General features: G+C 52.0%; 1 protein-coding gene across 43 annotated transcripts in view; it reads right to left on the bottom strand.

Moving 5' to 3' along the window:
* TRDN (triadin) overlaps positions 1–16,674 on the bottom strand; it is a 1,868,677-nt gene that overhangs the window by 207,106 nt on the left and 1,644,897 nt on the right. For all 43 annotated transcript variants that reach the window (XM_069234794.1, XM_069234791.1, XM_069234779.1 and 40 more), the window contains one exon: positions 16,506–16,556. In XM_069234794.1, coding sequence (XP_069090895.1) covers positions 16,506–16,556 — 51 coding nt within the window. The remainder of the gene's footprint in view (positions 1–16,505; positions 16,557–16,674) is intronic.

Genomic DNA, 16,674 nt, shown 5'->3' on the forward strand with positions numbered 1-16,674 from the left:
GGATCAACCTGATCAAAACACATACCCACTTCAGAAAGCCACTTTACTTGCCAAGTTTGGGCTGACCCCTGAGGGATACAGTCAGAGGTTCAGGGACAGCACCAAACAAGCCACACAAACATGGGCGGATTTCTTTGACTTTTCCAGTAAGGCACTGAATGGATGGGTGCGGGGCAACAAAGTAGATAATTATAAAGGGTTATATGACTTGATTCTGAGAGAACATATGCTCAATACTACTTTTACAGAGTTGCGCCAGCACTTGGTAGATAGTAAGCTGACTGATCCCAGGAAGCTTGCTGAGGAGGCGGACCTCTGGGCTAGCACCAGAGTGCCCAAAAAGGTATCTGGCAGTGACCCCAAGAAGGGTGGTTCCGGTTCCCCCAACAGAGTGAGGGGGAGGGGAGAGATGACCCAGACGAGTCCCAGAGTAAGGGGGGAGGAAAGGGTTCCCATCCCCCATCTGAGAAACAGGGTGGTGGTTCTGGTGGGCAGTGGCCCAAAGCATCCCATTCCCAACCCCGCTGCTTTGAGTGTTCCCAGCTAGGACACAGGAAGGGGGACTCTGTCCGTCCAAAGTACTCACCCAGTATTGGGACCTCTACAGGGGTAGCCCATGTGGCCTTAGGGGAAAGTAGTCCCCAGGGGCAGGTTGTAGACCATGCCTTCATCTCCTTTAGTTGGGAGGTGGACTCAGAGGGTAAACTGGTGATCCCTGAGGGTGGGAGTCGTCACTTCCACCAGGTGGGAGTGAATGGGGTCCCAGTCACCGCTCTGAGAGACACAGGGGCTAGTCTTACCATGATTGTGGAGAGACTAGTGTCACCAGAGCAGTACACCGGACAGGTGTGTAGAGTGACTCCAGCCATTGGGGAAGATTTCTTCCGCCCCATGGCCCGGGTGTCCCTAGAGTGGGGTGGAGAGGTGACCCAGAGGCGGGTCATAGTTAGTCCCCAGCTGCCCATTGACTGCATTCTGGGGAATGAGTTTCCCTTAGTGTCAGGAGAGCTGAGAGGGTTGACCCTTAAGGGTGCCATGACAGTTCAGATGTCTGGCAGTACCACTCCCCGGAGGAGGGTATGTGAGCCCAGATGGGGAGGCACGGTGAGGAAGGACTCACCCCTGGCCTCTGTTCAGCCTCAGGGTACAGACCCTGGGCTGAGTGACCAGTATCAGGGACCCACCCCTGACCTGGTGAGAATGGAGAAGGGGTGCAAGACCCTTGGGGCTACTGCCCCCCATTCTGGGATGCGTCAGGAGCCCCTTTGTAGCTCCCTACCAGCCCCCCAGCTGGGGGGGGAAGCTCATCCAACGGCCCCCCCTAAGGGTCTCCACTTAACAGTGGATGGTCTGGGGCCTGGCTCCTGACACTGACAGCTGTCAGTGGCCTCTGTTTGTTTCTGTCCTTGTGGGCAGAGTTTTCCCTGGGCTGGGGACAGAAGTCAGACCCAAGGAATGGAATGGGCCACATCACTTTGTTGGCCATGGTGGTACTGTCTGCATACTGGGATGCATCTGTAAGCAAATTAAAGTTAGGAGCTTTACAGATGGGGTCCTCAGGTGATGAGAAGGGTTCCCCATGAGCCAGTTCAGTGGCCCCAGAGAGTATAGACAAAGAAGCCTCACTGAGTTCAGAAAGGCGTAGAACTGGCAAGTGCCCCTGCAGTAGCAGGCCTTTGTACATGTTCTATCGCCTTAAGCAGGGAAGTCCATCAGAGTGTTGATTAATCTACCCTGGCTTTAGGCTGGAAGGGGGATATGTTGGAAATGGCCCTTCTGCAGGGTTATCCCCAGACTTTTTGCCTTCCTCTTTCTCTTTTTCTGACCTCATTTTTGCTGGTTTTTAGACTCTGCGCACTTCACCACTGCTAACCAGTGCTAATGTGCATAAGCTCTCTCCCTTTAAACATGGTAACATTGGATCATACCCAATTGGACTATTTAATTTATCTATAAGTCCCTAGTAATGTGCACAGTATGTGCCTAGGGCCTGTAGATTAAATGCTATTAGTGGGCCTGCAGCACTGGTTGTGCCACCCACTTAAGTAGCCCCTTAACCTTGTCTCAGGCCTGCCATTGCAAGGCCTGTGTGTGCAGTTTCACTGCCACTTCGACTTGGCATTTAAAAGTACTTGCCAAGCCTAAAACACCCCTTTTTCTACATATGTCACCCCTGATGTGTGCCCTAGGTAACCCCTAGAGCAGGGTGCTGTGTGGGTAAAAGGTAGGACATGTACCTGTGTAGTTTATATGTCCTGGGAGTGTAAAACTCCTATATTCGCTTTTACACTACTGTGAGGCCTGCTCCCTTCATAGGTTAACATTGGGGCTGCCCTCATACATTGTTGAAGTGGCAGCTGCTGATCTGAAAGGAGCAGGGAGGTCATATTTAGTATGGCCAGAATGGCAATACAAAATCCTGCTCACTCGTGAAGTCGGATTTAATATTACTATTCTAGAAATGCCACTTTTAGAAAGTGAGCATTTCTTTGCACTTAAATCTTTCTGTGCCTTACAATCCACGTTTGGCTAGGTTTAGTTGACAGCTCTTTGTGCATTCACTCAGACACACCCCAAACACAGGGTACTCAGCCTCACTTGCATACATCTGCATTTTGAATGGGTCTTCCTGGGCTGGGAGGGAGGAGGGCCTGCTCTCACACAAAGGACTGCCACACCCCCTACTGGGACCCTTGCAGACAGGATTGAACTGAAAGGGGACCTGGTGCACTTCTTAGCCACTCTTTGAAGTCTCCCCCACTTCAAAGGCACAATTGGGTATAAAACAGGGCCTCTGCCCTACCTCATCAGACACTTGCTGGAGAAGAAACCTGAACCAGAACCTGCATCCTGCCAAGAAGAACTGCCTGGCTGCCTAAAGGACTCACCTGACTGCTTTCTACAAAGGACTGCTGCCTTGCTGTTGCCCTGCTGCCTTGCTGAACTCTTGTCTGGCTGTAAAAGTGCTCTCCAAGGGCTTGGATAGAGCTTGCCTCCTGTTCCCTGAAGTCTCAGGACCAAAAAGACTTCTCTTTTTCATTTGGACTCTTCGTTCGCTGAAAATTTTGACACACAGCTTGCTCCGCGGCGAGAAAATCGCCGCACACCGACGCTGATCGACGTGACATCTTCGGGGCGCACGGCCTCACAAGGACAACGCCGCCCGACTTCCAGAGGGGAAATCGACGTGACGCCTGCCGTGAGACCGAGGATTCCACGCACAGCCTCCCGGAATGATGCGCAGCTGGAAAACAAGCCGAAGAATCAACGCACAGACCCCGGGACATCTGGAATCACGCGACCCATAGAAAGAGACTGTCTGCGCGCCGGAAAACGACGCACGACTTCCCCGCGTGAAAAATAACGAAGCAAGTCCGTGTGTGTAGGGGAGAAATCGACGCACACACCATTTTTCCACGTATCTCTTCTTCTGCGGCCCTTTGTGGAGATTTTCGACTTTAAACCAGGTACTTTGTGCTTGAAAGAGACTTTGTTTGCTTTTTAAAGACTTAAGACACTCTGGCCCTCATTCTGACCCTGGCGGTGTCTCACCGCCAGGGCAGAGGGCAGAGGAAGCACTGCCAACAGGCTGGCGGTGCTTCCGGGGCACCGCGGTCAGAAAAGGGGAACCGGTGGTTTCCCGCCGGTTTTCCCCTGCCCCAGGGAATCCTCCATGGCGGCGCTGCATGCAGCGCTGCCATGGGGATTCCGACCCCCTTCCCGCCAGCCTGGTTCTGGCGGTTTTCACTGCCAGAACCAGGCTGGCGGGATCGGGTGTCGTGGGGCCCCTGGGGGCCCCTGCAGTGCCCATGCCACTGGCATGGGCACTGCAGGGGCCCCCTAACAGGGCCCCAACAAGATTTTCAGTGTCTGCCAAGCAGACACTGAAAATCGCGACGGGTGCAACTGCACCCGTCGCACCCATTCCACTCCGCCGGCTCCATTCGGAGCCGGCATCCTCATGGAAGGGGGTTTCCCGCTGGGCTGGCGGGCGGCCTTCTGGCGGTCGCCCGCCAGCCCAGCGGGAAACTCAGAATTACTGCGGCGGTCTTTTGACCGCGCAGCGGTCTTCTGACACCGGTACTTTGGCGGGCGGCCTCCGCCGCCCGCCAAAGTCAGAATGAGGCCCTCTATATCACTTTTCAGTGATATCTCTACAATTTCACATTGCATCTTTATTCGTTTTGACCTACAATTATCCTGATAAATATTATATATTTTTCTAAACACTGTGTGGTGTATTTTTGTGGTGCTATATTGTGGTATTGTATGATTTATTGCACAAATACTTTACACATTGCCTTCTAAGTTAAGCCTGACTGCTCGTGCCAAGCTACCAGATGGTGGGCACAGGATAATTTTGGATTGTGTGTGACTTACCCTGACTAGAGTGAGGGTTCTTGCTTGGACCGAGGGTAACCTGACTGCCAACCAAAAACCCAATTTCTAACAGGAACCAATACTATTACCTCCGGGTTGTGTGAGTTCTACTATTACTGAAACTCTTTTTGCTGGATTCGTTAGCCATGCCAACAAAGAACTCGCTCGGTCCCCCTCTGCATGTGTTTGTGTCAAAAAGGCCCTATAGTCATAGCAGCGCAGGCGATCTATTGCCGCTATGGTGTTTTTCCGTGCTAATGAGAGTGATGCTCGCAAGTCTAAGGTCTTGGGGCATTGTCGCTCCACCTCTCTCTGGTTCCGTTCTGCCTCTTCTATATCGTGCAGCAGTGCACGTCTTTCACCGGCTGCCGCACAGAGACAATTCCCTCTGATGACCACCTTAAACACATCTCATTCTAACAATTTGGAAGTAGTCGACTCCTCGTTAGTTGCAAAATACGTGTATATTGCTAACCCAATGGCGTGTTTAAATGCCTCACCCTCTAGCAGAGAGGGCTGGAGTCGCCATGTGGGAATTGGTGTCCGTGCCAGGGACCAATTCAGACTAAGAAGAAGTGGGTCTGAGACCGTGCGCACAAGATATTCACTCGCACTGGCTAGCCCATGTATCTTTGGTGAGGAGAGGAAGGTGTCTAGTCTGACATGTAAATTGTGCATGGGTGAGTAAAATGAATAGTCTTGGTCCATTGCGTGCTGGACATGCCAAGTGTTAACCAGTCCCCAGTTTTGTTGCCATGTCCGGTGTGATTGGGACGTTCGGGTGGTTGGGGATGTAGGTGGTGGGGGGTGATCTATCCAATGTTATATCTGTTCTACAGTTGAAGTCTCTCCCACAGAATACTGGCCCTGCCATGGACACTGCCAGTTTTGACAAGGAGGCCAAAAAACCTTCCTGATCCAAGTTAGGGTAATATATACTACCCAGTGTTATCTCCCTACCATCCAGTTTTCCAGAAATTACAGTGTAGCGACCCAGTGGGTCAGTAATGGTTGGCATGTGTTGGTAGGGTACACCGGCTCAAATCCAAATCAGTGTCCTTCTAGCAAAGGCTGAATGGGTGGTACAGAAGACCCGACCTCTCCAGCGCTTCTGGAGAGCGTGACTCTCGGTAACATCTAGATGTGTCTCCTGGAGCATCGATATGTGGATTCTCCATCGAGTGAAAAAGGGGAATACCTTGTGACGTTTGGTCATGGAGCCCATCCCTCTAACATTACACGTAAGAAATTTTAAGCTCAGTGGGCTACCCATCAGTAATGTAGTGATCTCCTTCTAATCTAAAAACATGCAGTTTTCTCAGGTAGCATGGCGTGTTCTGGGATATAACTTAACAACTGAAATCCCAACTCCCCGTCCCCAGAGCAAAGGACATAGGGCCTCATTACAACCCTGGTGGTCAAAGACCGCCAGGGTTGTTTTGGCGATTGTACTGCCAACAGGCTGGTGGTACAATTTGCCGTACTATGACCACGGCGGTAGCACCGCAGTCGCACCGCCGGGACCGGCGGTTTCCCGCCATTGTTGTCCTGGCGATTATAATCCTCAAGCAGCGCTGCCCTGGGGAGTAAGACTCCCATGGAAAGGCTGGTGGGAAGGGGAGTCGCGGGGTCCTGGGGGCCCCTGCACTGCCCATGCACTTGGCATGGGCAGTGCAGGGGCCCCCAGGCACAGCCCCACCCTGCTTTTCACTGTCTGAAAAGTGCGATGGGTGCAGCAGCACCCGTCGCACGGCCGCAACACCCCCGGCTCCATTAGGAGCCGGCTCCAATGTTACGGCCAACATCCCCGCCGGCCCAGCGGGGATGTTGTAATGCAGCCGGCGAGATTGCGGCCGCATAGGCGGTTGTAATGAGGCCATAGTGTCTTCGCCCAAACTATTAAACAACAACAGTATTGCAACAGTGAACATAGTCTCTACTGTGTAACACACAGCAATTGTGGGGGTGGCATTCTCAGTATCAGCCTGGAGCTCTGGGACGCCACCGGTCCAGCCCTCCCTCGTTTTCGTAGATGTAGCAGGTAGAACCAAGTAATGTTTCCACAGATAATCTGTCAGCATTAATGTTGTGGGTGAACCACACTCCATCCATCGTGCCATCTTGTCTTGGAGTTGCCTATTAGATGACTTTGTTTAGTGGTAATGTAGACTTGTCCTTTCAGCGTTCTCCAATTAAATTATTTAATCAGCTGTTTCTAGGAGTGATCGTAGGTAGGATTACGCTCGATTGAGTAGAGGTCGCAGTTTCATTGTCAGAGTCCGAGTGCCCATCCCCTCTCTGTGAACTCGGAGGTGACACTACATCTGAGCCCCCAGGTCCTCCGCCAAGCAGTGCCACTGCTTCCATCACTCGTTGTCTTTGTTCCTGTACTTCATCTGAGGTAAGTGGGCCCGCTCTATGTGCTGTCTGCCGTCTCCTCGACCTAGGTGGCCGTCACTTCTTACTGTGTTGGGAGTTGGTATTCAGGTCTGGAGCCGAGCGAGACTCCAGCCAGGCCCAGGCCTCCTCTGGTGTTGCGAAGAATTCCGTTCCAGTCATGACGACTACTCGGAGTCTGGCCGGAAATAGCATTGAGTAAGGAATCTCCAGGTCACATAGTTTGCTCTTCACTGAGTTGTAGCCCACTCGTCGTCGTTGCACTTCTCGGGAGAAATCTGGAAAGATGGAAATGTTTCTGTTTGCTATTATCATCTCGCCATGTTGTCGGGCTTGGCGCAATATATGGTCTCTATCCCGAAAATGGAGGAGTCTCGCTATCACAGGCCTCGGAGGAGCCCCTGGAGGTGGTGCCCTGCTAGGCACTCTGTGAGCTCTCTCCAGGGCGAAGAAGGTGGACAGACCCTCCGGGGCAACAAACATCTGCAACCAGTTCTCCAAGAATTCCACCATGTCAGGGCCTTCACTCTTTTTGGGAATCCCTATGATTCTGATGTTATTGCGTCTTGCCCTGTTCTCAGCGTCCTCCGCCCTACTCTCCAGTACTTTGAGGCGGTTATCTATGGTGTTCAACCTGTTATTTGCCAGCGTCAGGGTGGGAATCGCATCCGCCAGGTTCCGTTCCATTGTAGAAACTCTTTCTGTCAGTCTCTTATGATCTTCCCGCAAGAGGCCCAGATCTATGCTTAGCGTATCAATCTGAACTTCCAATGCAGTTCAGGATGCCGCTATGGCTTGAAGGACATCCTGGAGAGTAGGGTCTGTGGATTCCACCTCCGGCATATTATGTGTGATCAAGTCCGTCCCCCCTGTGCGCAGTCTGGAGCATAGGGGGCCACCCATGTCACAGTCCCTTTTTTTAAGGGTCTTCCCCATTTGTGTACCAAGGCTGGATTTCTCAATATTCACTCACCTGTCGTGAGTCTGGGCTATACAGTGACGTAGTGATGCGGTTCTGTAGCAAAATGGATGGTCAGTTTGCATTGGGAGTTCACAATGCTGAACCCTTGAAAGTCAGATGGTCTGCAGTGGCGTCTCATATGCTGTTTTTGAAGTTCAACTGCTGGTCCTGGGGACCAACAACCGAGGCCACAGCAGTGGTCTCAGCTACATTTGATTTGTAGTTCCCAAGTGCTTCCCCCTCTTATTGGGATCATTGGCCATCTTTAAGGTGAATCCCAGCTGCCAAATGTCCCATGGATCTCCCAAGGGTCAGTGTCTGCCCCCTTCTGTACAAATTCGTATTAGCATGGGCAGCCCCGAACCCCATCGGCACGTCACTCTCTTACCGGCAAAGTTGTCCTGGGCCTCCGATGGTCTCCCACTGTGTGCCAGCAACCAGGCGCTCGAGCCGAGGCAGGGCCGCACCAATCTCACTAGGCATGTGCTGCTGTACCAGACTCCAGCGCCTGGGCTCCTGTCTCCCTGAGCTGCCGACTCCCAATCTGTGTCGGTCACCGCTCCGCTCTGAATGCCTCCGGCGCTCTCAGCTCTGGTCGTGTTCGATCACTTCTGCCCTCCCAGGTGTGTGAGCTTCAGGTGGGCTGGGTATTCGCTCTGGTTCTCGTGTCTGCCTCCCCAGGGGCCCACAGCCTTTGCCTCCTTCTGGAAGCGGCGTCCAGAGGCCTCCGCTGTCCTCAGGGTGCACCACCTCGCAGCGTCCTCGCGGGCTCCCGCGCACAACGGCGGGCGCCATTTTGAATGCGCTGCAAGCCGAGGAAAAAAGTTAATTCGATATTGTAATTGTAACCTCGGTTGCACCCACCTGAATTCCTAGGGTCTCGGGGGGTCAGCGATGTATCCCCAGCTTTAATTTCAGTTAAGGATGGGTAATGGAGGAGGAGAAGCGGCTGTGGGTCCCGGAGCTCCTGTAGTCCGCTGCCTACTCCATGCGAGTCCTGTCCACGCCCCCACAAATGTCATACACTTGAAGGATAATACATCACTTGCACCCCCACAGGTACCCCAGCCAAAGTCAGTGGAGAGGAGGTGCCACCACTATCCAGTCCTCCAACAGAAGAGACCCTCAATGATGACAGTAACTCCAGACTTCAGGATCTGGAGGACCTACCTGGCCCATCAGGGACCATTGGACAGTCGGTCACCCAAGCACAATCACAGACCACCACAGAGCCTCCCCCATAAGGATCCAACACCACAGCACCCACCCAGCGTACCCACACCTCTGTCCCCAGGACACGTCAATCAGCAGTGTGCCCACTTGTACAGGGACTCCAGGCCACACCTCATACTGAAGACAATCAGGTACCTGGGGTCAGTGGCACGGGACAGAGGCACAGGCCAACAGGGAAACTGGGAGGATTGCTGTGCGCCAGGGAGAGGACAGGAGCAGGGAACTGACACTCCAGGAGGCACTCTCCGAGATCCTGGGAGCATACCAACATTCCCAGGACATGATGGGCCAGATTCTTGACAACATGCAGGAGAACAGGGGGCTGCAGGAGGGACAGTATCAGCGGATCAAGGAGGACTTGCAAGCTATTAACAACACCCTGATCTCTATTGCAGGGGTGCTGGCAGACATGGCCAACATCATGAGGGAGGCAACAGCACACTAGCGGGCCCCTACCACTAGCCAGTCAACTGAACAACCCTCCACTTCCACTGCCGCTAGTGGCCAGGAGGCCCAGCCACAGGACCCACAGGCCACAGGACCCACAGGCCACCAGCACCTCTACCCCTGCAGAAGGTGAACCACCCCACAAACATTCCCTGCGACCCAGACAGAAGACAGAGACACTTGCCAAGACCATCGCCAGGAATTTAGACTCTCCTGATTGTCCCCATTGTGTCCCACTCAGTCACCTTCTCTACCTTTAAATGTCATTGTTCCCCTTCCTATGTCCCCTTTGACACTGCGCCTGTGCTACAAACAGACTGGAACAGTACCCTGGACGTTCCTCCTTCATCACCAATTCCATTGCACTTTCACTTCAATTTCTTAGCACTACAATAAACACCCTTGGACAAAACTCAACCACTAGTATTTCATGTATTGAAAATTTGTATTCAAGGAAACAGCTACATCCATTGCAAATGAATTGTACATTGTGAGAGCATAGAAATTATGACCTGTAGCTGGCGATAGTGATCACATCAGAACATTGTTGTCAAATCACCAACATCTGTAAAATGATAATCCATAGGTGACAGTAAGTAGAGTTAAAAAGTGGGTAATGCCATTATGCCACAGCCACACAGAATACATAAATAGTCATAGAAATGTGAAGTTTCACTGTCTCACCTGTGTGTCATTGGAAGTACTGGTGGATAACTGATGTTCTGTTTTCCACATCCTGATCCTCTGCCTCCTCATCCTCACTGTCCTCAGGGTCCACTGCAGCCACAGGGGCATTTTCAGTCTCCTCCTCCTGCAGAAAATGTACATAGAGTCTGAGGGCCAGGTTGTGTAACATGCAGCATGCCACTACTATCTGGCAGACCTTCTCTGTGAGTAGCACAGGGATCTACCTTTCAGAAGGAGGCACATGAACCTGGCCTTCAGGAGGTCGAAGGTCCTCTCAGTGATCCTTCTCGTTCGCCCATGTGCCTCATTATAACATTCCTCAGCCCTTTTCCTGGCATTCCTCATAAGGGTCAGAAGCCACGATAGGTTTGGGTAGCCAGAGTCACTTGCAAAAAGTGAGGGACAACATGTAGCCAGAGACTACCCTATGATGTTAACATCAGAGACATACTCTAACGTACACCGTGTGGGAACCAAGGCTCACCTATGAGCCACACCCTGTGCATCTGTAGTGGGCCCATCACATTTGGGATGCTGTTATTCCTCAGGACAAAGGCATCATGCACCGACCCAGGATAGTTAGCATTGATGTGTGAGATGTACTGGTCCCCAGGCACACCATCTGCACATTCATGGAGTGGAAACTCTTACGATTCCTGTACACCTGTTCATTCTGGCGGGGGGACAAACGCAATATGTGTCCCGTCAATCACCCCAATAATATTGGGGATATGTCCCATTGCATAGAATACGGCCTTCACATTGGCCAAATCTTCCACCTGGGGAAAGCTATGTAGCTGCACATGTGTTTTACCAGGGCAGACAACACTCTTCCCAGTACGATTGAGAACATTGGCTGTGAGATTCCTGCTGCCAAGCCTACTGTCACTTGGAAAGAACATGTTTCCAGGAAATGGAGAACTGATAGCATTTGCACAAGAGGGGGGATCCCAGTCGGATGACAGATTGATGAGATCAGGTCTGGCTCCAACTGGGCACATAGCTCTGTGATTGTGGCCCTGTCCAGTCTATAGGTGAGGATAATGTGCCTGTCCTCCAGTGTAGCTAAGTCCACCAGTGGTCTGTACACTGGAGTATGTCTCCATCTCCTAATCATCCGCAGTGGTAGATATCTAAGGGACACAAGAGTGAGTAGGCTGGCACAAATTGAACAACTAAACCACAACAGCAGTCCACATCGTGCACTTATGTATTGGGACAGTGTAAATTTCAAAGTATGTGCCTATTTATCCTGTGATGCAGCAATTCTCGATAGTCCTGTTCACCCCCCCCCCCGAAATGGTGACCGCCTGTCCTGTGTGGAGGGACAGATGGAAGTGATGTAATTCCGCCGAAGTTGGGCGTTGTGGTGGTAGGCGATCGTGCACCGCCGTGCAATTCCTCATTGGATAATATTGGGACCTATGGAGTACAGTGGCCAATGGAGATGTCTGCTGGTGGTGACGGTGGACACCACCGCGGATGTGACCGCCGTTTCCTAACTAATTGCTCACTTGTTTCCTGACTTTCAACAGGAGAAGACCTACACTGAATGTGCTGTTGTGACCTGTGTCTGGAACCTACCATGCCCCGTGTGACCGGGGAAAGGGCCCCAGCCTTCACTTCAAAGGAGTTGGAGTGACTGGTGGATGGGGTCCTACCCCAGTACGGACTGCTGTATGGGCCTCAGACCAACATGTGAGTACACTGTGGGCACGATGCATGTGGCATGGATGTATGGAGATGTGTGTGAAGGCATTGTGAAGGGGGGGATTATCTGTTGGCCGTGTACATGTTGTGAGATGGGCTAGTATGTGCCAATGATGATGGAAAGGGGTGTGGTGGGCCATGTGTGTGACAGGCTGGACTGTTGCTGTAATGGTGTTCTCCTATCTTTATTACCTCTGCAGGTCCGCGCCCATCAAAAGAAGGGATTATGGCATGCCATCGCCAAGGACTTGCGGACCTGGAGGTCTATGGCAAGTGGAGCTCTCACTGTGGGAAACGGTAGGAGGACCTCAGACGCTGGGCACGGGAGACTGTGGTGGCCCAGCTGGGGATGGCCTCCCACTGAGGAAGGGGTGCCCGTCGGACCCTGACCACCTGATAGCCCGCATACTGGCGGTGGCCTACCCTGAGTTGGATGGGCGCTTGAGGGCATCACAGCAGCCACAAGGGAGTGAATACAGTAGGTATCATTGTATATTTAGGCTGGTGGGGTGGTATCAGGGTGGTGGTTGTGTATTAGTGGGGGCCCCTAAGGCCAGGCCAGACATTGCAGTATGGGTCATCTCTAGGGTAATGGTTGCATGTCAAGAACAGGTAACCTAGCTTGTTAGTAGTCACTTTCAGGCAGGGCATTGTGGGTCCCAGGTGTGCTGCGGTTGGCAGTGTGTGCTCCTCATCATGCATTGGTGACTAGCCATATCACTGGTAGTGCAATGCATATTTCTTACGCCTGTTCCCTGTGTGTGAGGGTGCTGTGTACGGCAACAGTGGTGTTGGTGAAGTAATTTACCCAGTGTTTCCTTTGTTTCTGTCACCCCCTTTTTTGTTCTGTCATTCTGTCCATGTGTGCATTAGCATCATCTGGCAGAGGAGCAAGGGGAACCAGTGACAGAGGGAGCTGCATCCCACAAGACCCTGGAGGCAGAGTCCACCAACGCCGAGGGAACCAGTGGGACGGAGGGCGAGGGGAGTACCACGGCAGAGACATGAGGGGACGACATAGACTCAGATACCTCCTCCAATGGAAGCTCCCTGTTGGTGGCGGACATCTCTGTGACCACTCCAGCTGCAGGTACAGCCACCACCTGCCGTACCAGCACCGCCCTCACAGTGGCCCCTCAGCAAGTTTCCCGTGCCCACTCACCCAGGAGGGTGGGCATCTCCTTCGCCCCAGGCACCTCAGGCCCTGCCCCAGTGAGCCCTGCTGCCCTGAGTGAGGAGGCTATTGACCTCCTGAGATCCATCTCTGTAGGGCAGTCAACCAATGTGAATGCCATCCAGAGGCTGGCATCCCAGATGCAGCAATGCAATGCATTCCTGGAGGGCATTCACAGTGGATTGGCAGCCCAACAGAGATCAATTCAGGCTCTGGCCTCCTCTCTGATGTCAGCCATTGTCCCTGTTTCTACCATCCCTCCTCCAACTAACACTTCCCAGTCCCACTCCCCTCAACCCCAACCCATCCCAGGCACGCATACAGACGAGCATTCACACTAGGCAACACACAAGAGTGGCACAAGCAAACACAAGCACCACACTTCATACCACAGGCACTCACACAAACACCATACAGTTGCAGACACAACAACATCCACTGCCTCCACTGTCTCTCCCTCCTCCACCACCACCCTCCCAGTCACATCCACACTCACACCTACATGCACTACATCAGCATCCACAACCAGCATCACCACACCAAGCAGAACACCCACCTCACTAGCAGACACCTCAACAACATCCATGCATGCGTCCCCTGTGTCCTCTCCCACTGTGTCTGTCCCCACCTCCTAAAGGACACAAACACAAGCATTCACACACCCAACAACCACCCACCTCACATCAGCATACTCCCCATGCATCTGCACCCAAGTCCAGCAGACATACTCCTCCAACAACCACTCCCTCATTCTCCACTCCCATTACTCCTCCCTCCTCCCGCCCCAACGTCCCTAAGAAGCTTTTCCTTTCCCAATTGACCTCTTCCCTACCACTCCCCCGTCCTGCACGTATGGGCAGGGTACCAAGGATACAGCCAGCACCTCAGCCAAACAGTTCATGGGGACAGTAGTAGCACCACCTACTCGTGGTGGTAATAATACCAGACCTGCATCACAGAAGGGGAAGGAGCCAGCACCACCAGGGAAGAGTGTGAAGGGGCCTGCAGCATCAGGGAAGAGTGGGAAGGGGCCTGCACCACCTGTGAAGAAGGGGAAGGGGCCTGCATCACCTGTAGAGAAGGAGCCTGCATCACAAGGCAGAGAGGGGAAGAGCTTATCCACCCCTGCCAGGAAGGGTAAGGGATCCACGACTGATGTACAGGAGGAGACGGGACACTCTAATCCAGCGGAAGCTGTCAGGCTGACACCGCCACCACCAACTGTCACGGGGCCCCCACTGCCAGCTGTAGAAGTGCAGCCATCAGTGAGTGCAGAGGCTGCCCAGGAAGATCCTCAAACCACCACCACAGTGCAGCCATCGGACAGTGCAGAGGCTGTCCAGGAGGCTCCTCCAACCACCACCACAGTTCAGCCATCAGACAGTGCAGAGGCTGCCCAGGAAGCTCCTCCAAACACCATCACAGTGCAGCCGTCACCACTAGCGGAGGCCATGGAGGCCATCCTCCAGGGGCTGCCCCCTCCAGATACAGTAGGAAAGTCACCCATTTCAGAGACTGTGTCCTTGCACTCCCCAGGACAGAGAAATGGGCTTGGAGCCCCCTCCAAAACCAGTGGGAAAGTCACCCACTTCAGAGAATGTGGCCTTGCACTCCCCAGGACAGAGTAAGGGGCATGGAGCCCCCTCCAGAACCAGCGGGAAAGCCACCCACTTCAGAGACAGTGGCCTTGCACTCCCCAGGACAGAGTAATGGGCACGGAGCCCCCTCCAGTACCAGTGGGCAACTCATCCACTTCACAGACGGTGGCCTTGCACTTCACAGGACAGAGAAATGGGCATGGAGCCCCCTCCAGAACCAGTGGGAAAGTCACCCACTTCAGAGATTGTAGCCTTGCACTCCCCAGGACAGAGTAAGGGGCATGGAGTCCCATCCAGAACGAGTGGGAAAGTCACCCACTTCAGAGACTGTGGCCTTGCACTCCCCAGGAGAGAGTAATGGGCATGGAGCCCCCTCCAGTACCAGTGGGGACGTTCCAGTATTTGGCTGGGGTGGCCCCCCATCCCTCTGAGGTGCCTTCCGACTTGCAAAATGATGCCCCTTCAGTGTTCTCTCCGGCTGTGTCGGGATACAGATTGGGCCTTGGACTGTGCCCTGTGGCCTTGTGTGCCCTCATGACTTTGGACTAGGCATTGGCCCTTTATGGACATTTGTATACATTTGGTTTGTGTGGTGGATTTTGCTATGCTAATACATTGACGTTACTCCAGCATTGTGGTCCGTGTTTTATTGCCATTAGTTTACATGTGCAGCTGGTTGTGTGTACGGTGTGTTGTGCATTTGTGTGTCACTCTCGTTTTCCTCCCTCCCTCCTTTGTGTGCTAGGTGGCTGTATTCACCATTGTCATCTTCGTAGGTGTTGGTGTTCCAGGTGGAGCATGACGTAGAAGATAATCGGGAAAACTTGCAGTTCAGGTTCCATGGCGGCGTGGTTCTTCCTCTCCAATGGTGAGTCCTTTCACTTCTGAGCTCTGTTTTCGCCAGGCTTTTGTTGCCGTTGGTAACACCCAGGAAAAGGTGGCGGTTTCGTGTGTCATTATATCGCGGGCAGTAGTTTGTCTCCTGCCTGGCTGTTGTCGATTACCGCTGTGGTGACTGTTGTTTCCGCCGTGGCGGTTGGTGTGGTACATTGGCTGTCTATGGGAGTTATCAACAGTCATAATTTGACGGAACTTACTGCCAGGCTGTTAGCGGTATTACCGCCACTTTATCACTCACTGCCAGGGTCATAATGAGGGCCAATATGACTTTCATTAACTATAGACTCTAACTAAAGAATGGTGCAACCTGAGCAAACTCTACATTGAAGGTTAGAAGCACAATCAACATTTCAGGCCTTTTAAACTTACACACACACATATATATATATATGTGTGTGTGTGTGTGTGTATATGTGTGAATTATTAATCTTCTACTGTGAAAGCACCTTCAACGATATATTTGATGCTCCACTTTATATTAGTAATATTAAAAACACATTATATGGATTGTGGATTAACATTTTGCACCACCTCTGTAACGCATAATGACACAGACAAAGGTATGCATTCTCACTTAGAATCTAAGCACTGCAAAACCCTAATCCCAACGTTTGAAATATCTACACCATAAATCTTTACTGTTTTGCTGCATCCTCTGAATAAAACATCCTTTGAGTGAACCATGCTTTGAATGGAAAGTGCCCATTTGTAAGGGATCTGGAAGGGAATGATTTTGTACGACGAAGCTGGAAAGCTACATGCCTTTGAAGAAGTGACCTTTCTCGTTTTGCTCTACTTTTCAGGTGATGATTTTCACTCACACACAAACTCTCTCAATCTGAAAACTGCTACAACAAACACGTATATATTTATCACATATCGGTGCACTCGATTAAATCTATAACTTCTAGGAGAAATAGGGTCATCCTGAGCCTTGCACTATATAAATATCATGTTGGACTTTCCCAATTTTTCAGTGACTATGTCCAGTGATTTTTCATGAATTGTATAAAATTACCTTTAAGCTTGTCTTCTTTCAGATGCTTCTTCTCTGTCTCCGCTGCTTTTGCTGTTTTGAAACATGAAAAAAGAATAATGGACTTAGGGTACACGGTAGTCATTTTCCACAAAATAGCTAAGGTTTCGCCAGAGATCGTCATAGCTAAACATTGCAGTTTCCAATGTCT

Source organism: Pleurodeles waltl, chromosome 5 (assembly GCF_031143425.1).
Source record: "Pleurodeles waltl isolate 20211129_DDA chromosome 5, aPleWal1.hap1.20221129, whole genome shotgun sequence".
In the NCBI taxonomy this organism is placed as follows: domain Eukaryota; kingdom Metazoa; phylum Chordata; class Amphibia; order Caudata; family Salamandridae; genus Pleurodeles; species Pleurodeles waltl.